The 27,674-nt window shown below is 43.3% G+C and overlaps 1 protein-coding gene across 2 annotated transcripts in view; it reads right to left on the reverse strand.

Annotated features, from left to right (window-relative positions):
• Positions 1 to 10,766: 10,766 nt before the first annotated feature.
• The window catches only part of KCNJ4 (potassium inwardly rectifying channel subfamily J member 4), a 42,202-nt gene continuing 25,294 nt past the window's right edge, over positions 10,767 to 27,674 (reverse strand). For both annotated transcript variants that reach the window (XM_061582808.1, XM_061582807.1), the window contains exons 2-3: positions 19,173 to 19,362; positions 10,767 to 12,275 (exon numbers count right to left, since the gene is read on the reverse strand). In XM_061582808.1, coding sequence (XP_061438792.1) covers positions 10,934 to 12,275; positions 19,173 to 19,210 — 1,380 coding nt within the window. In that variant the 5' untranslated portion in view covers positions 19,211 to 19,362 and the 3' untranslated portion in view covers positions 10,767 to 10,933. The remainder of the gene's footprint in view (positions 12,276 to 19,172; positions 19,363 to 27,674) is intronic.

A 27,674-nucleotide genomic window follows, 5' to 3' on the forward strand; every position in this document is an offset into this window, starting at 1 on the left:
CCATGGTCTACACAGACGTCCAGTTTGGAAAGGCTGGAGCTTGGAGCTTCAGCAATGAAACAACTCAGAATTATATAGGAGATGGAAGCTCCTTTCTTTCCTGGCTCTTGGCCAGGCCCTGATCTTATAGAATCATAGAATAGTAGAGTTGGAAGGGGCCTATAAGGCCATTGAGTCCAATTCCCTGCTCAGTGCAGGACCCAACTTAAATAATACCTGGCAGGTAGCTGTCCAGTGTTGGAGAGCCCACCATCTCCCTAGATAAATGATTCCATTGTCGAACTGCTCTAACAGTTTGGAAGTTTTTCCTAGGTTTAGCCAAAATCTGGCTTCCTGTAACTTGAGCCCATTTTTCCACGTCCTGCACTCTGGGATGATCAAGAAGAGATCCCGGCCCTCCTCTGTGTGACAACCTTTCAAGTACTTGAAGGATGCTATCATGTCTCCCCTCATTTTTCTCTTCTCATGGCTAAACATGCCCTGTTCTTTCAGTCTCGGGCTTTCTTTCTAGTCCCCTGATCATCATTGTTGCCTTCCTCTGAACCTGTCCCTCTGAACCTGGGCAGGTGCTTCCATGCACTTCTCCCTCCTTCTGAATAGCCTCATAGCTGGGCACTTTGGTGGCGGCCCTGAAGCTGTGTGAAGCCCTGAAAATAAGAGGGGGTCTGAGAGGTGGACAGGAACCCAGGCAGCTGATGTGGAGACCTCCAGTTCTGGGACAGGGATGTCTGGATCTAGTAGCTCTTTAGGGTCACCGGCAGTGTGGAGATCTGTTGAGGGACACTGTTCCAGGTGCTCCCCCTGCTCCTCCTCCTCCTCCAAGAAGACCTCAGTTTCCATGCCCAGACAGAGCTGAACCCAGAGGCTTCCTGTTTACCAGGGAGGGGGAGAATTAGGGCCCCTCCAGATGTCTGTATGATTTATGCTCATTATGGTCATTTGTGATCCTGCTTTCAATACTACTTGCGCCTGCGAAAGTTTCAAGGTGGACACACTGTTTCATTCCCAGTTGGTGCATGTTCCGTAGCTTCCTGCTGAAATCTTGTAATGTTTTCTATCACAAACGTTCTGGTGGGGGGTTGTGTTTCCTACTTTTGTTGTTCTGTACTGCAAGAGGGTTCCTCCAGATGGCAATAATGTGGCATTATGCAGGAAACATTGAAGAACAACTAATAAAGTAAGAACATGAGAAGAGCCTGCTGGATCAGGCCAGTAGCCCATCTAGTCCAGCATCCTGTCTTCACAGTGGCCTACCAGATGCCTATGGAAAGCCCGCGAGCAGGACCTGAGTGCAAGAACTCTCTCCCCTCCTGCTTTTTCCAGCAACTGGTATTCAGAAGCACACTGCCTCCAACCGTGGAATGATGTGTGGATGGTTCAGTATAAATCCTCCATTAGTGCATTGTTACTGTGTCAATGATATGTTGCGGAATACCGCTGCCAAAACAACAATAGCAATCTGGTAGGCCATTATTTTGGGCGTTTTATGCCTTGGGTGCCAAACCAACTTGGCTGGCCCAGGATACTGGGCACCTTGACTGGGGGTGGCGGGGGAGGGGAGTTAATGACATTTCTGCTGGTATTATTTTCTGCTTTTATTGTTGTTTTGTTGCTCTTCATTTTGAATCTTTTTTAAAATCGTTTGTGTGAGCCAACTTAGCAGCTTTTGCACTAACTGGTGGGATATAGATTTAAAAACTAAAATAAAAATAAAAACAAAACTGCAAAAATCACAGTTTCAACATTCCTGTCCCTGGAAGCTTTCTTGAAACTACATAGGACCAAGCCATAACACTGGAAAGCAGGACTTGTGCCATGTTGTGCAAAAACAACGAGCAGATGCAATTAGGGATGGGGTTCACTGCATGGTTCCAATCCGCTTGCATTCTGATAGTCTGTCATTTAATCCCGATCTGTCTTTTGTTGTTGTTGTTCCCACTTGCTCTCGTACTTGCCAATTCAATCCGCTGTGCTTGTTTTTGGATTATTTGATCCGCAGTTTATTTATTTTTTTGGTGACCAAACTTTTGTAGTTATCAACGTCAGGAGCTATGGAGGTCTCAAGGTATTATAATGTATGTTAAATGTCTGCATGTGTGTTGTTTGTTCATCTATTCTTTACCAAAGAAGGGCGGATCCTGAAGGACCCTCTGGGAAAAGAGGAACAGTTTCCCCTTCCTCTTGCAACAAGTGCTTTCCGGATTCCAAGGCAAAAGCCTCAGAGGTTACCTGGTTGGAGCCAAATGGTGTCAGTCTTACAAACAGGTTACTCTTTGGATGGTCTAGATTCAAAATTGCCTTCATTGGAAACATTTCTGTAAAATACTAAGGTTCCTAAAATTTGGGGAAATGAGGAGACATGAGAGCAGAGAAAAACAGGGCTAAAGAATAAACCCAGGAGGCTTCACGGCACAGGTATTTGCAAGTACGATGAAACGCAGTTTTAAATTGGCTAATAGAAGCTGCTTTTCCTTGTTAGCAATGGGGCTTGGTGAGCGGTTGATTGACAAGTGACAGAGGTCACAAGGGCATGAAACCCTGGCTTCTTAACAGAAATGCACCATTTACAGAGTGTTATGAAAATAACTCAATGTAAAATAAGGGGGGAAGTTGGAAAGAATAAATTCTTGCCAATTTGCAGCTGAAGACACAAAATCCGTGCTGATTACAGCTGCAGCCCACAGCAAGAAATAGGTGCCAGTTCGAAAAGTTGGTGAACTATCGAATTCAGCTAGAATCTGGTGCCAGGTCCAATTTGGCAGATATTCTCCCCCACCCCTAAAAGCAATACAATACAAGACTTATGTACCTTTAATAGCTGCACTCTGCCTGCCCAAATTCTCTCTTCATTTAGAATAACTAAAAGTACAGGAACCCCAGCATTGGTTGCAGCCAATCACCCTACAGCCACCCAAACTATTCCATCAGAGCATTAATTTCCATTTCAGGACAACTTTTGTTCTGCCAGAGATCATTAGAAAGTATAATTCACTCATCCCTTCAAATTGTATGCCACTAGCAGCCTCGTACCCAGCATAGCTTGTAAATTCTAAGAATCAAAAACATTTGTGCAATTCAAATTCAGTTCAAAATGGCACCCAACTGTATCCATACGTAGACAAAATTCTGCTCCTTGATCTCAGGTACCATCATGCAAAATTTGGTTTTGCTATCTTGTCCAAATGCATAAAAGGGAAACAACTTTCCAAAATGTATAGTAGATTCTAATGCCCAAATACACACAAGAAGAGTGTCTATATCATGGAAACACTCTAGCTGGCGCTGATGGTAGTTGTAGTCCAATACATATGGAGGGTGAAGGCTGAATTACATCATCAGAAGTGTGTGGAGTATACTATTCCACATGTGTGCAATGTACCCATTGGTCACTAGGTGGTGCTCTTGGGACAATCAACCAGGCCAGGTTTCCTCTTGCCCGTAAAACTTCATCGTTCACATTTTGTACAGTGAATACAAGACAGGAAAGCCGCATGCAACTATAAGGATAATTTACATCTCATTATCCCAGTATTTCAGGGGGTTGGCCTGAGTGGGAATGAAGGGTGAGTGGGAAAGCTGAGCAATCTCTCTGCCATCAGCTCAAGCTAAACATATGAGCCTGCCTTATACTGAGTCAGACAATTGGTCCATCTCTAATCCATTACTGGCTGCTCTGACTCAGAGTGGCTTTCCAGGGTCTCAGACAGAGGTCTTCAAGTGGACATGCCAGAGAGTTTTTCAACTAGGGATATGGACCTATTCTTCTGATATGTCAGGGGCTCCTCTCAAGTCTAAGGGCTCCTCCAAACAACCTGTTTGTTGATCATTCATCCTAGTTTGCTTGTGCAAAGATCACATGGAGGTCAGACTACATCTGGCCTTTATTGAATATTCATTCTGATTTGTTTACGGGGTGGTGATTTGACAATGAGCATTCATTTGCTTGGACAGTGTCAATAGGTCTTCCCATTACTTATTTGTTCATTCCACGCTTTTCAATGTATTTCCCCATCAATGTCCTAACAACAAAAAGTGTGTTTATTTTTTTTAATGGATTTGCTTTACTTTAATCCACTTTAATTGTGCAAACCTCCCAAAATAGTGACAGGCTGGAGGCACCCTAAGCCAGTTTTGTAAAATCTGCAAACACCACATCCCCCTGTCAGAGTACTCCTGTCTTGTTTTATATCAGGAAAGTAATAGTTCCTTGCACTAGGAACTATTACAGTGTCTGGACAACATTGTTGTTGTCAAAATGCCAGCCTGTATTTTCCATGCATTTAATCTAGATTTCCCCTTTCAAGGGAAAATCTGGTAAATTAAAAACCCTGTTGCCAACAACCTTTGTGATATGTCAATAACGCATTTACAATATTAAAACCCATCTCGAAGTACCCTAGAGCAGGAAGATCCTGATTCTGTTAGGTCTTGCACATAGCCAGACCATGAACTTTAGAAACCCTGGGAAGAAAGAAGCTTCAAGTGTCATTTAGAGAGCTTGTTTTTTACTTGTTCCAAGATTGGCACTACCATGGTCAGCCATGTCTTTCACGGGGATGGGCAAAGCCGTCAAGGTCAGTTTCTCTCAGTTTCTCATTTTTCTACACTTAAGGTCCCAGGCTATGGTCTGAAGGCACATGGGGCCAGCTCTCTGCTGAAGCTAAGCAGGGTCAGGTCTGGTCAGTGCCTGGATGGGAGACTGCTTGGGAGCCATATGTAAGCTGCCTTGGGTTTCTAGCATGGAAAGAAAGGTGGGGTATAAATGTAATAAATAAATAAGTTTAGTTCTCCACATTTCCACATCGCTTTGCAAATTATTGTTTTAAAATCCTCGTGAAAATTTAGCAGAATCTTAGTGCCAATTTTTCCTCAAATATACACATCTTTCTATGCAATTTTGCCTCATATACACACATTTTGCAAAGCAATTTCCCCTGACATAATTTATTTGCCAATTTATAACCCGCTTTTGTTCAAAATGTATTTTTGTACGCCGTTTTCACTAATATATGCATTTTATGCACACTTTCCCCTACCGTATTTTTGTACACATCACTTGGCTGCATGGCAAAATCTGGAGAAGTGCAAATTTCAAACAGCGTCTCTGTTTCTGTTCACATCTTGTTTCAGGGGGTGCAAATTAGATCGGTTCACCTATCAATGTGCACTGAATCCAATTTCTCCCCCATCCCTAGTCACAAGGCAGAGCAAGGCAGCCACCTCAGGCGGCAGATCCTAGGGGGGTGGGGAGCAGCAGCAAGATGTTAAAGGACAGAGTTGTGTGTGGCACGTGGCCTGTCCCACATCCCCTAAGCTGCCCTGTTGCTCTCAGGTGCGGTGGAATAGGCTGTCCTACGACCACTGTTAAAATAAGACTCAGGTAACATGCCCAAAGAACTGGGGAAGGGCTGTAGCTCAGTGGTAGAGCATCTGCTTTACAGGTTCCCAGACTCAATCCCCAGCATCTCCAGGTAAGGCTGGGAATGTCCCCTGTCTGAACCTCTCTCAGTGACTGTCGAGTAGACAGGGAACTTCAGGCCCAGGGCCCCACCAAACCGCTCTATCTGATCCATGTGACTCTCCACAGGCCACACATCCTCTTGAGCCACATCTCTCATCAGCCCTGCTTTGCACTCTGCTTGAGTGTTTTTGCTCGGCTAGAAGATGTATTTGAACTCTCATTATGCCTCTTGTTTGTCCTCTAGACAACCTGTCTGTTGAGCATACATCCTCATTTGCTTGCACAAAGATCACATGGAAGTTAGACAATGTCCAGTCTTTAATGAGCATTCATTCTGATTTGTTTGCAGCGCAGTTATGCAACAACGAGTACTCATCCTGATTTGCTTGTGGGGTGTTAACACATCTTCCTGTTAATCATTTGTTCATTTGACACTTTTCAGTGCATTTCCCCGTTACTTTCCTAACTGCAAAAAGCCTGTTTTTTTTAAAAAAAAGTGTATTGGTTGCACCAGGGCAACGGAGCACTTTAATCCACTTTAATTGCAAAAACCTAAATTTCCACTATGTCGTTGAATCCTCCCACAAAATAGAGGCACCCTGAGTGCTGTATCAAGCTCACTGAAGCATTCACAAGGTCATCCTCTTCATTCAGTGTCAATAAATACCACCACCTTATTCTATGCTCATTCCCCACTTTTGAGGTCTTGATGTGGCATAGTTAAAATTATTTTGTTCACTCAGTCTTGATGTTTAAAACACAGCAGAAGGATGGGGCTCCTCTATATTATTTCAGTGTATGCTTTATTGGGGCTAGATCACAATCTCATTTTAATATTGCCCCTTTTTTAAGAATAGTGAATACTCACATGGATAAGATTCCCAATTCTGCCATTTCAGCATTTCCATGGCAAGCTTCAGATTCCCTGGCTTTTGCCATATTTTAGCCACCCTTTTTCAAATACCCTTTTTTCAAACCTGGTAATCCGAGGGAGGTGTGGAGGGTGGCGATGCAAGAACAGGCCTTTTCATTGGTGTCTCCTCATTTGCAGAGTGCTGTCCCCAGGGAGGTACGCCTGGTGCCATCATTATCTATTTTTAGGTGCCAGGCAAAAACTTGCTTTTTATCCAGGCTTTTGGCCCTTAATTTGAAGGGCTTCAGGTATCAGCAGCTTAATTTTGCAAGACCTGTCTTTATCTGTACTGAGGTGTTTTCTGTACTGAGGTGTTGTTCTTGTTGTTTTTAATGGGTTTGTTTGTTATAATTGGTTTTAATGCTTTATTGTAAGTTGCTTTGGGTTGCTTTGCAATGAAAGTTAATAATAATAATAATAATAATAATAATAATAATAATAATAATAATATGTTTCTGCATATGCAGAATTCTTTTCCCATCCCAAGGCCTCCATTCTTGTATGCGTAACATGTTATCCTACTTCTCCCTTTGTTTGCACATGAGGTCCTTTTCCATCAGTCAGTGGCATGTGAAGATTGTTAGCATAGTGGCCTTTGGCATGTGGTTAGCCTCAGCAAATCTCATGTCCGTGCAGCCAACAGCCTCCTATCCTGAATCGGTGTGTTTGGGTGGTGGTGGTAATGTGTCCTGGATTCCTCGCAAACAGAGCCTTTCCTTCTCGGTCCTTTAGTTTACTTTCCAATGCAATGCCTCAGAGACAAGTGCCAGCCTTTGAAAGCTATATTGAAAGCCAGGTCAATACTGACCCTTGCTCAATACTGACCCTTGCTCATCATGCCCTCAGAGAAAAGACTTCATTAATTATCACAGGGGAAGCAAAAGGTTGTGAGAGACTGTGGGAATGGGGGTAGGGTGGGAGTCTGACACGCAGATGGATCGGGAACAACATGTGAGGCTGTGCGTCAGGCAAGCAATGGGATTTCAAAAGTAGTAGCACCATTTAATTCCTGCATGGCTTCTATGGCCATTTAGTAATATGTACAGGCTAAATCAATTGCCAGGAGAATCACTGCTGGAGTTTTTATGCTTTACAGGGAACCATCTAACTCAGAGATGGGGAAACTGTGGCTTTCCAGATGATGTTGGACTCCAGCTCCCATCAGCCCCCAGCCAGCATGGTCAATGGTCAGGAATCATGGAAGCAGGAGTCTAACAACATCTAGAGAGCATCAGAATCCCCATCCCTGTTCTAGACCATACCCTCCAATAGTCCAAAATACAGTCTCTGTTTTATGGCACCTCTTCCCAGTCAATCAGTGTTCCAGTATTGCTTTTGGGGAATGCCTTTTTTAAATGTTTTAAGGTGGACTATCTTTCTTTCCACTGTGATAGTAAACTGGGCCTCTGCAATATGAATTTCTCTTTGTAATCAACCAATATTTAATTGATGTTTTATTGATGTCTCTATGGATGCATTTGCTGATTTTGTTATAATTGCGTATGTTGTATACCACCTTGATATATGGTTATAAAGTGTAGATTATAAATACTTCAATAAATAAATTAAAAATAAGTTAAATAACCATAAAAACTAAGGAGCTATGATTAAAATACTAAGATAACCTGCTTCAGGAACGAGTGTTCAGTGGATGGTAGCAAAGTAAAGGAATACCTAACAAGAAAGGTTGCCAGCCTCTTCAACCATCCCTAGAAACTGTGCCTTTAACAACCACAAGATCTGCAGCAATTAGCAGGTAATAACTCTTATGAGCACACTGTGATCAAACCATCACTGAAAACACAGCAACAAAGGCTGGTCAAAAACTTGGCAGCTCTAATACAGCAGGCAGAGCGGCACTTTCAGGGATATGTAATAGTGGAGGGGGGAGTATGTTCAAGTGAAACTTAGTGGGATAAAAGAGGATGTTAAAAGTATACAATAGTGTCTCTATTTTCATCTGTGAAAAATCAGAGAGGATGCTAGACAGCTTAGTACTCTTGCTCCTTCTTAATTTTCCTGTTTCTGCTATGCACACTCCTTTCTTTCCACTTCTTGCTTAGGGTGTGTACACACAACGGTTTAAAGTGCATAAATTCAGTGCATCCCATGTGGACACTTCTTTGCATTGTCCATATGATGTTGCCCTCATCCAAGTAGCAGCCCATGCCTTTTCCCCACTTAATCTGGATTTTCCTGATTTACTGATAATATGGTAAGGTAAAAAAAAATCCAACAGAAAATTGCATGTAACCCAAGTGTGGACACACTGAAGTGTATTGTGTGGACTTTTTTTTTTTAATGCTTTGCTGGGTGCTGTCTATTGCCACACATCCCTACTTCCCTTTGTTCATTGCCTGAGTACAACCTAGCCATTATGTATCCATCAGCTCAAAGGAAAGGATGCCATGTGCCTCGTTTCACCACTTGTTGCTGAAAGCAAATTTGCAGTAAAACAATAAAAAAATTAAAAAACGCCCAGAGAACTTCGGCTATGGGGCGGTATACAAATGCAATAAATAAATAAATAAATAAATAAATAACAGCTGTTTTGTGCAGAACTGTTCTTGTGCAAAACAGATATTAAGTATAACTTAACAAATTCAGAATGCCTTTGCTATCTATGTGGAGCCATGTTGAAATCTTTCATCAGCAAAGTTCTCATGGATTTCAGTAAGAACTTTTATGTGTCATATTAGCTAACTGAAAAGATGCATTTGATTAATGAGGTGAGGAAGGCCAGGTGATTAAACAGTAGTGTTGTACCAACCTTCTGCTGAGTCCATGCAAGGTGTTCAAGTTACTCAAAGCTCTTCATCAAACTTTGCTTCTTTATAGATCTAACCAGGTGAAGCCCATCGCTCACTGGGGGAACATTGGGGGAACATCAATCGTCTTCAATTCCCATTTTAATTTCTTATGCTTGCTATATATAAGGCCTTTTCATATTCCGTTAGTTTTCTTTTTAACTATTTCTGGCCAATAATGTGCATGCATATAAAATGAATATGGTCCCTCCTACCCCTCTTTTACTCTGATTTAAACCCGTATGTTGCTGTGTCCAGAATACAGGATGGCAGCCTAGGCTTTGGTTAATTATTGGGATTGGGATTGGGGGAAACGAGATTCCTATGCCTTTAACAGCTGTATCTCCACAATCAGGACCAGCAGGACATAGCTGACATCCCACAGTAAAACATGAGGTTGTTGGGGATGGGAAGCAGCAATGACTGTACTCTCTCTAATGTTGTGTTATGCCATGCCCCCCATGGCAGCCATTTTGTGATTGCTGCTCTCAGCACTCTCTCAACATTCAAAATGTGCCACCTGGTCCAAAAAGGTTGGTGACCTGGTGCTTCACATGTGTGTTTGGCTGGTCATGCTGGCTAGGGCTGATGGGAATTGGAGTCCAATAACATCTGGAGGGCACCATGTTGGCTAACCTGCTTGATGGGCATATCTACACACTATAAACCTATCTTGGATTTATATCAGCTTGATCATTATGCCAAGGTATACTGGGAATTATAGTTCAATGAAGATGCAATGAATTCTGTTTCAACTCCTTCAGAATTTCTTTGGGTTGAGTGGATCTATTAAACCAACTTAAGCCTGTGGTGTGGATTGCGTATGAAGTCAGTCATCATGCAGAAGCTACTCACTGCATAATGCATTGAACTTCGGCTCCTCTTCTCTTTATTTCCAGGCTTCCCCTGGAACATTATATTTTATTAAAAAATAGTTACAAAGTCAGTTTTTCAGGTGAGAGCATGAAATGAGTTAGATAGAGAAGGTGGGTTAAGCATATAAGATGCCATTGCTTAGAAGAGACCAGGTACTGGTCATTTAGATACTGGTCCAGTTGCGAATCTTTCTTCTTGCAAATGTTTCTCATTTGCCTCCATGGGAAGGGACCAAAGTTTCAAAAGGATCAGAGACAAGTTAAGTAACTTACTTAGAGAGTCATGAATACCAAGAACCAGAATGTGACAGAGATTAACTGTTAACAAGTGCAGAGGAAGCTAAAGCTATTATCTCCTGATGTAACATTTTAAGTATGCAACAAATAATATACATGCAAATTATATCCCCCACATCTATTTTCCACTGCCCTATGGAACACCAGATTCTCTCGTTCATCCCAATGTGGTTAACATTTGCAGCTTTCTTGTCCTGCAGCAATAATGTCAACCACTATAGTGACCATTGGTCCCAATGACTGCAGATTAACGAAGTATCTCCCATATTATCCTATGTCATAGCAGCTCTTCTGCCTTTTCACAAAAAGCAAAAAAAAAAAAAAAAAAAAGCTGAAACATGGAAATGAGGGGGAAATGACCTCAGTTCTATTCTGAATTCAGGATGATTAAAAAAAATTTTTTCTAACCCTCATGGCAGGAATCCTGAACCATCCAACACAGAAGCGTGTCATGTCTTTACATGCTCAGGTTTTTAAGAGTTGGTAGAAGTAGTACTGTGGGGCTTTTCCACCAAGCACTGATGCTAAAGGGATACTCAAATGGTGGAGAATAAGTATGGGATGGAAGACAGCATGGAGATTAGATGGCTGATTCCCTGCGGTATGAAAGTGCGTCCAGGGGGATGGAGACCTGCAACCGATCAAGATCCATGTGGCTCCCAAACTCCATCATAGGTATGATGCCTGCTGCATCTTCCTTAGTGCCTCCTCCCAAATCTACTCCTACATCCAAGTCATCCTCCTCCTCATCTTCGTCTTGGCTGACAAGAGCCAACTCATTCTCATAGCAGAAGGCACTGGGGGGTGGGGGCGGAGAAGGCAAGATGGTGATCTTGCTCTCCTGCAGTTCCCGGGCAGAGCAGCAAGGAGTTCCAGCCACTTCATAGGTCTTGTGGAAGCGTGAATAGTCTACCTTGTAATGCTTCTTCTCCTCAAAGACAACAGGCTCAAAACGGTGTCCCCAAAGGATCTCGCTAGCCAGGTAGGAGCTGCGAGCCTGGGTGGTCATGGCTGTTGCTTCCACCATGCCTTCAAGGATGACAACAATCTCAAAGTCCTCCCTCTCCAGCTCTTCCTTGCCCATCCCATAGAGTGGGCTTTCCTCATCGATCTCGTGAACAATAATAATGGGAGATACTAAGAAGATGCGGTCAAGGCCTATGTCATAGCCCACATTCAGATCTCGCTGGTCCAATGGAAGATACTCACCTTCTGCTGTCATGTAGGGCTTGATAAGCTGAGCCCGGACATGAGCTTCCACAATATGGCTCCTCCTCAAGTTACCCACCCGCCACATGAGGCAAAGCTTGCCATCCCTTAGAGAGATGACAGCATGATGGCTAAAAAGGAGGGTCTGGGCCCTTTTCTTGGGGCGTGCCATCTTGGCCATGATGGTTCCAATCATGAAAGAGTCAATAACACAGCCCACAATGGATTGTGCCACTACCACCATGATGGCTAGCGGGCATTCCTCAGTCACATATCGGAAGCCATAGCCAATGGTGGTCTGTGTTTCTACAGAAAAGAGGAAAGCTCCCAAGAACCCAGTGACATGCTTGATGCAGAGTTTTGTTGCAGTGGGGTTGCTTCCTACACTGAGGTCATCTAAGTCCCCGTGAAAGAAAGCAATGATCCAGAAGAGGAGACCGAAAAACAGCCAGGAGACCAAGAAGGCTGCTGAAAAGATCATGAGCATGTAGCGCCAACGAGTGTCCACACATGTAGTGAAGATGTCAGCCATGTAGCGCTGAGATTTGTTGCTTAGGTTGGCAAAATAGACATTGCACTGGCCATTCTTCTTAACAAAACGGTTGCGGCGTTTCCGTCGTGGGGCATGCCCTTTCCCGTTCCGACTGTGACCACTAATGCTGCCAAGAGAAGAGACTTTATGCCCATCCTCTTCAGTGGAGACAATACTGTACCTTTTGAGGGAGAAATGTTACAGTTAAAAGTGGGAGAAAGATGATCGGCATACACTTAAAGCAGGGATGGGGAACCTGTGGCCCTCCAGATGTTGTTGGCTTACAACTCTCATCATCCCTGAACATTTCTCATTCTGTCTGGGGCTGATGGGAACTGGAGTCCAATATCTGGAGATCCACTGGTTCCTCACCCTCACCTTCAAAAAATCTCTATTAACACTCATGCAGAAAGATCCAGTGCCTCACTCTATCTGCCAGAGAATCATTGTTTTACCGGACTTCTGGCGTATGTGTGTGCATGTGGGCACATACAGGAGAGAGAAGAGAGCACAGTGCACCAGAAGTCCAGAGTGTCCAGTCTGGCAACCCTAATGTGGAGGTAGGTGGCTCCTCCAAGCCAAGGGAGGCAGGGTAGCTGGAGATCTGAGGTTGAGGTGGCAGGAGGCCAACATGGCAGTGCAGGAGGCAGATATGGCAGTACAGCACCAGCAGCATTAGTGGAGATCAGTGTCACAAGTGTTTCCCTGCGCATCTCCTCCACCCAGGCCCTCTCAGAGGTTCTGAGAGACCCAGGCTGCTTTTGAGGCCTCTATTCTTCTTCTTCATCATCATCATCAATAACAACAGTAATAGTGACAACACATGAAAACAAAGTAAGTCACACATACAAAAAGAGTCTGGTTTGTTTATATAATTAGCTGATGTGAGAGGACATCATCATGGTCTAATCTTGTGCCGTCAGAACCAACATATTTTTTATAAATGTTTATGAACATTTTTCACTCATTAATATGACAAAATCTTTATCAGTTAACGAAAAGGTGTGCCTTTTAGAAAACCACGTTTGCTTATATGTGCATCTCTAAGTTGAGTGAGTGTGTCACATCTTGGTCTCATGCAGAGCTTGGAAAAGTTACTTTTTTGAACTACAACTCCCATCAGCCCAATCCAGTGGCCATGCTGGCTGGGGCTGATGGTAGTTGTAGTTTAAAAAAGTAACTTTTCCAAGCAAGTTGTAAAACTTATCAAATGCCAAAAATAAATGTGTCTAATATGAGGCTCACTTTGGCCTAGGCCAAATAGCCCCCTGGCCCTGCCTCCACCCTATGCTGGAACTCACATGCAGATGTAAACCACTAAGCAACAATCCTGGGCACACTTACCTAGCAGTGAATCCCATTCAGCTTAGTGGGACCTACTTCTCAATTAACATGGGCTGTGTAACTCTGCCAGCACCAACCAGAAGAGTAAATGGGAAAGACAATAATTGTTCTCCTCCCTGCTATACTTAGTCTGGAAGGTTTCATTCCTGGCCTATTCAGAATATTGACATTTGAAACTGACAGTCCTGTCCTGGATGTATGGCTGGAGGGCAGCCAATTTTCTTATTCAGAATGCCAGTTACCCACAAGACACTTCATATGGAAGTGCCCTTGTTTAGGAATGTTCAGCTTCTGCCTCCCGAGTTCTCAGCAGGATCCATCATGGAAGTGAAAGGCATTGCTGAAGGAGCCAGAAGGTTGGATACCTCCAGCACTTGAAAGCATCCAGTATTAAGTGATAACATCTCTGCTTTATGTATTCCATTGATTTCCTTTTTCTGAGGCCAAAGAAGGAGAGAGAATGATTTGGGAGGTGATCTGGCTGCAAACTCTGAAAGCATCTCTAATGATGGTATGATTATGGTGTCAGGGAAAGAACTAAGCAAATCTAATTCCAGAGGAGACTTCCGAGTGCTCACATCGACTTAAGAGGGCATCAAGACAGAAATGTGCTCCCTGTCTTAATAGCTTTACTCACACAGAAGATTTTGATGTGGGGCTGCTTTCAAAGGAGTAATGCTCCACATGCATATAAGAGGTAGTACAGTCCTAAACAAGCTATGCCCTGAGCCCTGTTGAATGTTTGAATTAAGCAATGCTGAGGTGTCTGTAAGCCACAGCTTGGAAAAGTTACTTTTTTTAACAACTCCCATCAGCCCAATCCAGTGGCCATGCTGGCTGGGGCTGATGCTGTAAGCAGGTATATAAAAGCATAGAGTTCAAAGCATAGTCCCCAGTGAGGTGTCCAGTGCAACATTCACTGCAACTTCTTGGGATCAGTTTCAGTTGAAGCAGCCTGATGAGGTGGACAAGGTTCTTGTGATGATGCAATCAGCAACGTGTTCTCTTGACCCTTGCCCTTCCTGACTTATTAAAGCTTGCTGAGGGGGTTTGACTGAGTGGATCCAGGGTGTGGTCAGTGTATTTTTGCAGGAGTGAGTGATTCCAGCCACCCTGAAACAGGCAGTGATTCGACTGCTGTTGAAAAAGCTCACCCTGCGCGCATTGGTTTGTGACAACTACCGCCCAGTCGGAAATACCCCCCTTTTAAGGAAAGTGATTGAGAGGGTTATGGCATAGCAATTGCAAGTACTCTTGGATGAAACAGATCGATCCATTGCAATCTGGGTTCAGGCCTGGTAATAGGACTGAATCAGTCTTGGTTGTGCTGATGGATGACCCTTATCAGGAGAAGGACAGGGAGAGTGTGACCCTGTTATACTTACTTGATCTTTCAGTGGCTTTTAATATTATTGACCATGGTATCCTTCTGAGGTTAGGAGGCACTGTGGGTTGGTGGTTCCTGAGTTTGGATAATTGGTCAGTTGCCTACTTTGGATGGGGCTGTACTCCCTCTGAAAGAGCAGGTCCATAGTCTGGGGATGCTCCTGGATTCATCTTTGTCGCTAGAGGCCCAGGTGACCTCAGTGACTAGGAGTGCCTTTTACCACCTTCAGCTTGTACGACAGCTGTGGCTGTTTCTGAACCAGGATAGCCTGACCACTGTTGTCCATACCTCCAGGCTGGATTACTGTAATGCCCTCTATGCCTTCAAGGGCTGCCCTTGAGATTGAGGTGAGTGCAACTGCTCACTGAGGCAGGTATCACCAACATGTCACCACGCTGCTGAAAGAATTGCACTGGCTGCCTATTAGCAACTGGGCTAAGTTCAGGGTTCTGAGTTTTGGTATACAAAGCCCTATACAGCTTGGGACCAGGATACCTGAAAGATCGTCTTATCCCTTATATACCCAGTCAATCACTACACTCTGCAGGTGAGGGCCTCCTGCAGATGCCCTCTTATCAGGAGGTCTGTTCTACACAACATAGGAAGCAGGCATTTAGTGTAGTGTCACCTATCCTTTGGAATTCCCTCCCCTTTAATATTAGACAGGTGCAATCTCTGTTATCTTTTTGGCACCTACTGAAGACCCTCCTCTTTCAACAAGCCTTTTAAGTAGAGACCTTATCCCAGTCTGCATCTGTGCTGAAATTTGTTTTTAAGATGTTTTTAAAGCTTTTAAAAATGTTTTTAAAGATGTTTTGTTTTAATATGTTTTTAAAGATGTTTTATTGTAATATATTTAAAAGTCTGTTTTAATGATGTTTTAGAGTGTTATTAGTGCTTTTGTTTGTGGTCCTGGGCTCCTACTGGGAGAAAGGGTGGGATATAAATCTAATAAATAAATAAATAAATACATAAATAAAATAAAAGCCAAATGACTGCTTTGAATGATGAAAAGAGAAAGTACCAAGATGCTGTCATGAATGAATGAAAGGAGAGGAAGAAAGGCTGGGCAAGGTTCAGGTGTAATGATCCTGCCGATATTTTAAAAAAAACCTGAATGGTCCAAATAATTTAGTATTGTCTGTTGTCCATTTGGGTTATGGATTGCTAAGCTCTCATCTGGATCCAAACTGTACAGAACTGTATAGGTTTAGATTTATGGTAGTATTTCTCAAATACATAGACAAAGGGCTCATCCACACGACAATTTAGTGTATGTCTGGTGCTACTTGCATTCCCTTGTAATTCACATGGTTCACATGATGTTGCAGGCAAGCAGAAGCTATCACACAGTTTTCCCCTTTAAATCCGTATTAACCCAATCCACTGAGAATGCGGAAAGTAAAGGAAAAACTGTTGCAGCTGTCTGCACTCCTCCTTGTAGGCACTTTGCTTCGATGATTTTTTAGTGGGTGGGCTCTCTTATGCCCCATTGCCTGCTCCCTCTCTGCCGCCTGCAAAAGCTGCTGCAGCCACTGCCTACTTTACCTTTCACTCACTCCCCCCCCCTTCACCTTTCACTCAGGCCTGGACAGTGGAGAAGGAGAGGGGGGGTCTAGTCAGTTTCATATTTTCTTGTTAACTGCACACCAAGGTGCTCTCCTGGCTTCAGCCTTGACCCGGAAGGAATAAACATGTAAAATTAGAGAGCAGGGCCACAGGGACATTAATCCTTCCCAGAGCAACACCTACTTCTGTTAATGGAAAACAGTGGTTTGGAAGCTACCATTGAGCAAGAAGTGTGGACCTTGAAAATCTATTACAGTTGTAAAAGCAGTACAAGTTAGGTTCCTATGTGGATAACCCCACAGAAACACTGTAGCAATATCGCCAGGATCTTTGCATGGGAACTCAGTTCAAAACCTGAAACCTTTTAGGAATGTAGGAAGCTGCCTTATGCTGAGTGAGACTCATTTGTCCATCTAGCTCAGTATTGTCTACATTCATTTCAGCTGCTCTCCAGGATTTCAGACAGGGAGTCTCTCCCAGCCCTATCTAGAGATGCTGGGGATTGAACCCAGGACCTTCTGCATGAAGGCAGATGTTCTACCACTGAGGCCCTTGACTGAGCAACGGTCCTTTCTATGTAGAGTATGCCTCTGAATGCCAGTTGCTGGGAAATCAAAGTGTGTAGAGTTAAGTCTTATGTACATTAAAAAAAAAGGCCAATTCAGGTTAGGGATATTCTGAAGGTCTCTTCTAGCTCTAGAATTCTATTATTCTGTGATGTTGCTTAAAGGACGGGAGCTCTTCAGGGTACAGATCTGGAAACCAAGACCCCTTGGAGACTCAGTATAGGGGATGAGCTTGCTGTCTTTCTTTCTTGTCCACAGTACTTTAAGACATCAATTTAAGATGTTTGCTATGGCAGCATCTCCTGAGAAAATAGTGATGTCAAGCAGAACTTTCTGTGATGAAATGGCAGCAGGAATAACTCTCTTCCCATTCCAGCAAAATGGAAGCAGAGAGGGGGTGACAACATATTTTGAGGGATAAGGCAGGTCACAGCTCTTGGAGAGAGGGAGTTGCTTTCAGGGTATCTGCCAACCCTTTGTTTCTTGATCTCTAAATTACACCTTTGGTTTTAGATATAGGATGCTGGGAGACACGCTTGTTGCTGTAGCAACAGAATTGTCTAAACCCTGGAAGTGTATAAACATTGTCACAGATACACAATTAGATCAACAAGCAAAACGGGAACAGAAAATAGAAACTTCAGCCTTATGCAATCCAGAGTTAAAATGTAATTATGAAACCATATTCACATAGTCCCTAGTCTGTCCTGCTTCTCCTTTCAAGTTAAGTCTTGGAGGTCATCCAGATTGTGTGTTGTGAACTTCCTTGCTGGAGAAGATGTATGCATCTGGATACCCCTTCAAATAAATCACAGTGCCTTGGTTGTGCTAGCTGGACACTGCAGTGTTGTGATATTCTCCACAGCACTGCTTTGACTAGTGAGTTGAGTTTTGATCTTGACAAAGACGGTTAGAAGAGCTTCTGAATCCCTGCATTGAATGTAATCTGTGAAGCACGGAGCCCTGAATCTCATATGGGGTTGAGTCCTTACACCCCCTACTTTCAGAATTATTTTAATTTTTTCCCCATTCTCACACTAAACAGCCAATATGCTGAAATATAAATATATATTTTTTTAAAACGGCAAAGAATAGAACAGCATTTTAATTGCAGGTATTTTGAAGTCAGAGTGATTCACCTTTCTGAATCTCTGTATAAGAGAATTCCACCTTGTGGTTTTTCCCATTATAGTGTTGCAAGAACACCTGCACTTGGCCAGCTTTCTCTTCTCCTAAAGATACAGGATCAGTCTCAGGCCCTGAGCCTGGCAACCCTACTCCACATAGCAATCACACATGCAATTATCTCTGAAGAACATCAGCTCAATGGCTTCATGTCTTAGTGTGCATACCTAGGTTACACACTCCAAGAATGCCCACTAAATGAAAACACTGTTGTATTTTACTTTTTTAAAAAACAATTGACATGGGGGGGAAAGTTCGGTCATCTGAGAGGTAGACAGAAAATAAAGAATAAACAAAGACAAAACAACTTGCCAGCTATTGTTTTTTTCCTTGAAGGTTGGCAAACCTAGTTCAAAATGATAATCTGCCAAGTGACTGCTGCTAATCCAGATTAATTAGTGGGATCACCAGAACACCTGCCCTCATGCCAAACACCAACATGGGCTCTAAACCTCCACAATAGGATTTTGTTTGTGATACCTCTTGTAGTGCTTCCTGAAGTGATGCCACCATCACTGCTGGGAACAACATTAAGAGGCATCCTAGCAGAGTGGATGAAGTAAAAAATACAAGATTCTCTTGCATACAAATTTATTTATTGCACTTGTATACCACCCCATAGCCGAAGCTCTCTGACTGATTTACAGCAATCAAAAACATTAAAACAAATATACAATTTAAAACACATATTTTAAAAACAATTTAAAACACAATTTTAAAATTTAAAACAATATAAAAACAATTTAAAACACATGCTAAAATGCCTGGGAGAAGAGGAAAGTCTTGACCTGGCGCTGAGAAAATAACAGTGTTGGCACCAGGCGCACCTTGTCAGAAAGATCATTCCATAATTACAAATCAGATTGCAGATGCAATGTACCTGCCCCATGTTCTTTGTGCCTTGGTGTGTTAGAAGGAGGAATTTTATAAACAGCTGTCTTGCTTATCTACGTCAGAAGAGTATGGCCAACAGAATGTTCAGATGGATATAGTTGGACATGAAAGGTGAACAGAACAAGCCACTCACCTGTTTACCCGGATGCTGCCCATGACTCGCTTTAGCATGAGGTACTTCTCATAGAGGTGAGAGGTTTCTGGCGTTGTGTGTGAGAGTGGGTGTCACACATAAGCGAATGCACAAGACAGGGCAGCAGTGCCTTAGGGCCGGTGGGCAACAGCAGTAGCAGCCATGTTGGTAATCACTGTGGGGTAGATACCTGTTTTAGAGACAGACAAAAGTGGAGAAGAAAGATCATAGCACCTAAAAAAGATTAGTCTCAGCCTAGTCAATGACAGCATGGGCTTTCTAGGGACTTGTATTTATTTACACCCCATCTTCCTGCCATGACAAAACTCAAGCTGGCATCTATGGGGTTCCTGGGCAGTCTCCCCCGAGGCACAGATCAGACCTAGCCTACTAAGCTTCAGCAAGGTTGGTACATCATGTACCTCTTCAGACCATATCTTGGATTTTCACACATGAGGGCTGGCTCCAGAGGATGGTAAGTTTGGGCATTTACCAGAGCCCCAAGTCTAGCAGTGGGCCCACTGCCCTAACAGTACATTTCCACTTTTCACAGAGTATTCAAAAAGAGCAGAGGTGGCCCAAAAGTATTCTTAGTTGGTGTGTCCCACCTCTTTCAGGTTAGCCCCTCCCTCATTTTGCTGTGTCCAAGGGCCCCAAAATCCTAGAACCAAAATTGTTTAAATTATTGCTTGCGTCAAGTGCTTTGAAATGCAAATATGATTGTCATCTAAGTAACTGGTTCTTAAATTGTTTCAATTCCTTTGCAATGCAAATATAAAGCCTATGCTGGCCAAAGGTTTATTCACGTTACAAATGCCTCCCTTCAGCTTTCTCTTTTCAATGAAAAACCTATCAGACTTTTCACATAGATTGCAAGAGAGATGCTCATAGGTGATGTAAGGCCACTGTATGATAATGTTCTATGTCTTCTAAGAATGGGTTGCATGTCTCAGACTGATGCCACCACAAATTCTCAAATGACAGTGTGACCTGTGTAAGAGGGGCCTGGAAAACTTTAATCTGTCTATAATGTTTAAAGTGATATAGTAGATCATAGAGTGAAGATAAATCCTTGAAACAATGACTGCATATGCTAGTCTTTCGCAATATGATGCTCTCCAGATGCCATCAGACTATAGCTCCCATCCCTGACCAATGGCCATGCTGGTTGGGGCTGATGGAAGTTGTAGTCCAACAACATCTGGAAGGCCACAGGTTCCTCATCCCTGATTTAGACATTGGCTGGCCCAGTTGGGAACCTTTTACTTGCTTACATGGGAAGGTTGAAAAAGGCAAACTTATGCCAAAACCCAGAGAACAGTTGCAGAAGTAAAACAAAAAAAAGCATTTGATCATGTCATGTAATTGCACAAAGAAACTCAATGTTAAAATTATTTGTAGGATAGAGGTGGCTATTGTGCAGCTCTTCAGATGTTGTTGGGCTCCAACTCTCCTCAGCCCCAGCCAACATGGCCAATGGTTAGGGATGATAAGAGTTGTAGTACAACACCATCAGAGGGCCACAGGCTTTCAACCCTGTTGCAGTATATTAAAATTAGCATGCACTGGTGTGAGGGATGATGCCCAAACATTTAGGAAATCCCAGGCATCACACATAAATGATCAGCTCCTACGAAAGTTTGTTACAGCAAATTCCATAGTCTGATTTTATCTGCTAGGGAGGGAAGCATATATGTCAAATCTATCTATATAGCTTTCAACTCCTTTAGGGTGCAATCCTATAGCCACTTATCTCTCAGAGTAAGCTCTATCTAACTCAATGGGACTAACGACTGAGCAGACATGTATAGCATTGCACTGACAGTTACACAGTACATTACCAGCAGACTGCCTATCCAGCTGTCTAACTAGGGCAAACAAAACACGCTCATAAGAGCTTTATTGGGGTGATCATCAGGTGTCCACTTGAACATCTGTGAATGGTTCCTTCTATTACGTTTTCCTTTCATTCACATTGTTTGCCATTGGAGGAACTCTGCATATGGTCAGGGTCAGAAGAACGATTAAAACTCTTCTGTTTCAACCTTCGGTACTGAAAAATGAGCTTGCTTGCTCAGATTCCTAAAAGATGTATCCATAAAACAGAAGAATAAGAACCAGTGTGGAGCAGTGCCTACCGCAGCCTTCCCCTATCTGACGTCCTCCAAATTTTTGAACTACAGCTCCCATAATCTTTGATCACTGGCCATGCTGGCTGGGGCTGATAGGAGTTGTAGTCCAGCAACATCTGGAGGGCACTAGGTTGGGGAAGGCTGGTCTAGAGTTACCAGTATGGATGTGGGGAGGAAACCCAGGTTCTGATCCTTGCTCAGCTAAGAAGCTCATTAGCCATGAGCAACTCACTATCTCACAGCCTATTCAGCCTCAAAGGGTGGTTATGAAGCTTAGAAAACTGCTCTGAGCTCCTTGGAGTAAGATGGTCATGTGTCCTACTTTAGAGTGGATAGTCCTAATTTGAAGGGCTGTCCAGTCCAAGTCCAGTTTAAAGAACCCTAAGAATGGAGAGCAGGAAGGGCCTTAAAATTCCCCATCAACAGCTAGCCTCTGAATGTATGGCAGACAGAGTAGGCACACGGGTAGCCAGATTACTGTCCTCCCCACTATGAGTGAGACCTATTGTATTTCAATTTAAGTAATAGTCGTGGTTTCTAAATTTGCATTTGTACATATAAATCAGCATATGTAAATTTTATGCATATTTGTGTCTTCTTTTTCTGCAATACATTTCCTCTTTTTTGGCATATCCTCTATTTGATGATGCATAAGTGATTACTCCACCTCGGAAGCAGTAGCGGCTGATGACTCCATGTCAGTGAGGCAGTGGAATCCACTCTGTGTTTTAGTCTGAACTTTCAAAGAGCTGTCCAAAATGCTTCAGCAAGGTTCTTCAGCACCTTGGACATCTTCTTGAAAGTTTCGGCTCAAACCCAGAGTGGATTCCACTGCCCCATTGATATGGAGCCATCAGCCACCACTGCTTGGAAGAAGAGCTGAATATGAGAGCAATTAATTAATTAATAGCAGTTATGGTCAAACACAGTGACTGCATGCCACTGAAACCAGAAAGAACAGAGGTGCTCTGGAGAAGAGCTGCCTGTGGGATATGCTTCCTATGTTATTGTAGATGCACATTCATTTTGCATAAATTAAGACTCTGAGCCTGGCAAGCCCCCCATGTTCTGGGTCAGTAGCCCACACTGGTTCCTTGATACTCTGCATGGTGGAAGGGGATCAGAGTGGGACCAATGCTGGTTACAGTTTCTAGATGACCAAATATGCATATCAGTTAGGTTGATGTTCTTCTGTGCCATAAGGAGGTTCATTAAAAAACGAAAAAGGGGTGTATTTTTTCACTATACACACTAAAGCATAGAGGAAAATTATATTTTTCACATTTTTTTATTGACCCTTTCCAATAAGTTCAGGATGTATAACCAACATTGCTGGAGAACTGCAAGAAATTTTCCATTGCAGGTTGCTCTTTTAAGAACATAAGAACATAAGAAGAGCCTGGTGGATCAGGCCAGTGGCCCATCTAGTCCAGCATCCTGTTCTCACAGTGACCAACCAGGTGCCCGGGGGAAGCCCGCAAGCAGGACCTGAGTGCAAGAACACTCTCCCCTCCTGAGGTTTCCGGCAACTGGTTTTCAGAAGCATGCTGCCTCTGACTAGGGTGGCACAGCACAGCCATCATGGCTAGCAGCCATTGATAGCCCTGTCCTCCATGAATTTGTCTAATCTTCTTTTAAAGCCATCCAAGCTGGTGGCCATTACTGCATCTTGTGGGAGCACATTCCATAGTTTAACTATGCGCTGAGTAAAGAAGTACTTCCTTTCGTCTGTTCTGAATCTTCCAACTTTTCCTAAATTTCCAATCTGGTGTTAAACAGCAAAACTGATAGAGGGCATTGCCATGAAAGTGCAACCTCCCAGTATATTCCGTCCCATCCCTATTTTCAGTGTGTGACAATACTTTTTCAAGGGAGATCACTCCTGCACTCAACACCCATTTATTTGGCCATAAGCAAAAGCATTGATTTCCTATATGATTGTGGTTTCTAGCCCTCATGATTCTGGAAATAAACTTAAAAAGTCAACGTAGTCTACTAAGAGCTTCCAGACTAAAACTGTCTGGGAGGAGCAACAGCTAGATGAATTGACATGGGGAAACAGTAGTGTCATGGAGAGGGAATACAGGGGGAACAGCTCTGGGACTTTTTTCAGAGCACAGTGTGGAGTGTCATCTGCCGGAGTTCCAGAGTAATTGACAGGCACTCTGACAATTGAATGAGGACATAAGAAGGTTTTGACATTTTTTTTATTGTTTGTGACAGATTACCATAGTGGAAGTCAGAAAATGGGGAAATAATCAAGCAGAAGCTGGATACTTTCTTTTATTTCCTTTGATGAGGCTTCTACTTCTCAGCAAGCATTTGTAAAAGGTAATGCAGGATTGTTTGCGTTTCTAATTATTATTATTATTTATTAGATTTATATTCCACCCTTTCTCCCAGCAGGAGGCCAGCTAAATAATTAAAAGCTAAATGCTGCATTTCAGCTGCCTGGAGATCCTTTGTTAAAGCTCCATGTGTTTTACAATTAGAATTTATTCAATAAAAATCTGTTCTATGGCTGTCAGTTGATCCTAGTAAGTTGGGCATTATGTTATGTACATTATGTTATGTACATTATGCTCTTGTGGAGGGTATATAATGTAAGTGCATATGTATGAATCAGCACAGTTGCCTTTATTTTGGACTCTTCCTAGAAGCATGGCTGTTGTAGATATGGCAATGAGTGTTTCGAGGCCCTTGGAAAGGCCTTGGAGCTACGAGGACAACGAAGAGGAGACAAACTTAGACTTGGGGAAAAGCCCTAGAGATGTGCATTCAGGCACAGTTGAGCTTGAAGGCTCCCATGCTGCTGTCAGTGACAGCTCCACCCCTGTAGATCCAATTACCACTGATGAGGGGCTGGCCAATCAGGAAGTTGCCTCTTTACCTTCCCTTCACCCCCCTTCCTTGGTCACCCTGCTTTCACCTCTGCACAGCCCTCCTCCTGAGGAGGATGACCCAGTTGCCCTCACCTTTGACTTGTAGGTTGTGGCACCAGCAGGCTCACAGGGTCCCTACTTAGGGTTGCCAGGTTCAGGGCCTGAGACTGATCCTATATCTTTAGGAGAAGAGAAAGTCAGCCAAGTGCAGGTGTTCTTGCAACACTGTAATGAGAAAAACCACAAGGTAGAATTCTTCCTTCCCCCTGCACAACTTTTAAAGATGTAGAAGACCTCTTGGAGGCTGGGCCTGGCAACCAAGAGGTCTTCTGTATCTTTAAAAGTTGTGCACAGGGAAGGGAGAATTCCACCTTGTGGTTTTTCCCATTACAGTGTTGCAAGAACACCTGCACTTGGCTGACTTTCTCTTCTCCTAACGATACAGGATCAGGATCAGGCCCTGAGCCTGGCAACCCTATCCCTACTGCATGCACTTCCAACCATGACACTTTTCTCACTCAAGAAGGGAATTCGCCCATTTCTACTTAAGGCTGGTAAGGTGCTATGTCTTATTGCTGTGATGCTGTCTTAGTGCAGTGTAGCTGTGTCTAGTCATACCTGGTAAAGATGCCAAATCCTGTGTAACCTGTAAGCTGATTCACAAAGTGCTCTCAACTGAAATTTTCCATTAAACTTATTAAAGAAAAGCACAGCTTTGTGTCCGTTTACAACTTTGACTGGTTTGGGCAGGACAGTGAGCTCCTACAGTTCAAATTTACCCCTACCTTAATGCGAAGGAAGCACTTGTTCACAATGCCATTTCTAGCTTCCCACAATATTTACTATCCATCAATATATCCTTTTATGTTTGTTCTTCTAAGGAAGGCCCGTGCCTCAGTGGGACAGCATCCGCTTTACATGCAAAAGGTTCTAGGTTGAATCCAGGTAGGGCTGGGAATGCCCCATGTCTGAAACCCTGGAGAGCCACTGGCAGTCAGTGTAGAGCAGGGAGAGCTAACATGGCACCCTCTAGATGTTGTGGACTACAACTCCCATCATCCCTGACCATTGGCCATGCTGCCTGGGGCTGATGGGAGTTGTAGTCCTGAAATCTGGAGGACACCATGTTGACTACCCCTGGTGTAGACAATACTGAACTAGATGGACCAGTGGTCTGACTTAGTATAAGGCAGCTTCCTACTTAGCAGGATGATACTGTGCTAAGTAGCAATGGCTACTCCTGCTAGCACTGAACAGAGTCTATCTTTTCGGGTGCTGCAAAACTAGAATTGTGGATCCAGCAAAACTCTTTCATTGAGGAAGATTTCCAGTGACTAGAAGGAAAGGCAGACAGGGTTCCCATATCTTTAAGAATGGTAAAGCTTGGGGTAACACAATCTGCACTAGCTCTTTAAATATTTATGTTCTTAATATTTTGGACATGTAGATTGTTTGTCAATTGTATGCAATAATAATCTTGTACAAAGCAAAAAAGAAAGGAAAGCTAGCATTTCCTCTTTTACATATGTATTAAGGCTATAAGTGCCCTGCTCTCCTTTGCATCCTCTGATCTACTCAAGCAAGATCCCTGATCTGATCTCTGATAATACTGTTTGGGGTATCCTTTCCAGCTGAGTGTATTTAACCAGAATGCACATTGGTTTTTGTTTGTTTACAGTAGACTTCCTTAGCCATTGAGAATGCTGAAAGGACATGGTAATCTATATTACCTATTATATTTTTATTTAATTTAAATTCCTTGAACTGCAGTAAAGCATACAAGTAGATTAATTTCTTTTACTAGATGCCGTTTATAAGACACAGTCCAGTAGATGAGTTCGCCTTTCAGACTGTGACTTTTTCTGGCAGGGCTAATAATGTACTCTTAACAACTACGTAACTGGCAGAATTTCAACACAAAAAGTTTTATTTATTGAATTTCTGCCTATCATGCAGCAGTTAAAGGTACAGGAGCACTATCAGAAAAAAGGTGGCACTCTTGTCCCTCACCATCATCACCTCTCCTTGTCTCGGCCTACTGATGCGATTCCTCTCAGTGAAAGGAGGCCTAGTAAACTTCACTACACTTCCTCATAGGATCGCATTCAGAAATAACAGAGGGGTGGTGGAACCTAACATAATTAGAAACAAGAATTTAGGGCAGGGGTAGGGAACCTGTGGCCCTCTTGATGTTGCTGGAGTACAGCTCCCATAATTCCTATTGGCCATGCTGGATGGGGCTGTGGTCCAACAACACCTGGAGGGCTGCAGCTTTCCCATCACTCTACTATGGCATGCTGCATTCGTGCCACAAAGAGGCAGGCAATATAGTTCAAGAGATAGCATTCAACTGTGAAGCTCAAGGCTTTTTCACAAATTAGGCTCAGGCTTTCATTGCCTTGCAATGTGAATGTCAAACCAACATTGTCCGGAGTGCTCATTCACATGACAAAGGCGTCTACTTTTCTCACCAGCAATCATCATTTAAACTAGGGTTGCCAGGTTCAGGGCCTGAGAGTGATCCTGTATCGTTAAGAGAAGACAAAATTCGCCAAGTGCAGGTTTTCTTGCAACACTGTAATGGGAAAAAATACAAGGTGGAATTCTCGCTTCCCCCTGCACAACTTTTAAAGCTACAGAAGACCTCTTGGCTGCCAGGCCCAGCCTCCAAGAGGTCTTCTGTATCTTTAAAAGTTGTGCAGGGGGAAGGGAGAATTCTACCTTGTGGTTTTTCCCATTACAATGTTGCAAGAACACCTGCACTTGGCTGACTTTCTCTTCTCCTAAAGATATAGGATCAGTCTCAGGCCTTGAACCTGGCAACCCTAAGTTTAGGGCAGGCAGATGCAAAAAAGGACAGGGCTCCTGCACCTGTCCTTTTGAGGAAAGGGCCATAGCTCAGTGGTAGAGCAACTGTTTTGTATGCAGAAGGTCCCAGGTTCAGTCCCTGGCATCTCCAGGTAGTGCTGGGAACATCCCCTGCCTGGAACCCTGGAGAGCCACTGCCAGACAGTGTTGATGATACTGAGCTAGATGGACCAATGGTTTAACTCAGTATGAAGCAGCTTCCTATGTTCCTTTGTTACCTTGAATAGCTGTGTAGAAGAGGGAATTTCAGCAGGTGTTTGTATGGCAAGTCCTGCTAACACCACACGATAAGCAGTACCAATGAGGTTGTTTTCAAGGCAACATCGATATTACTTGAAACCACACCTCTTGTTGTATACTCTGAGCCTCAAAATAGTTATGAGGTATACCTAAAGTAACCAAGTTGTCCCATTTCTACCATGGCAGGTAAGTAGAGTGGCCAGGTACAAAATAAGCACGGCAAGCTACACCTTCTGAAATCCCCCTCTGTTGCAAAACTGTTAACAGGTGCAGGAGCTCTGACCTCTTTTTCACCCAGCTTAAATGTGAAGACTCACATATGAAAGCACTCCTAGTCAAAACTGCTGACCAGCCATCTTAGGTTTGCCTTTTGGGGTGTG

The sequence above is a fragment of the Rhineura floridana genome, chromosome 8, assembly GCF_030035675.1.
Source record: "Rhineura floridana isolate rRhiFlo1 chromosome 8, rRhiFlo1.hap2, whole genome shotgun sequence".
NCBI classification, from domain to species: Eukaryota; Metazoa; Chordata; class Lepidosauria; order Squamata; family Rhineuridae; genus Rhineura; species Rhineura floridana.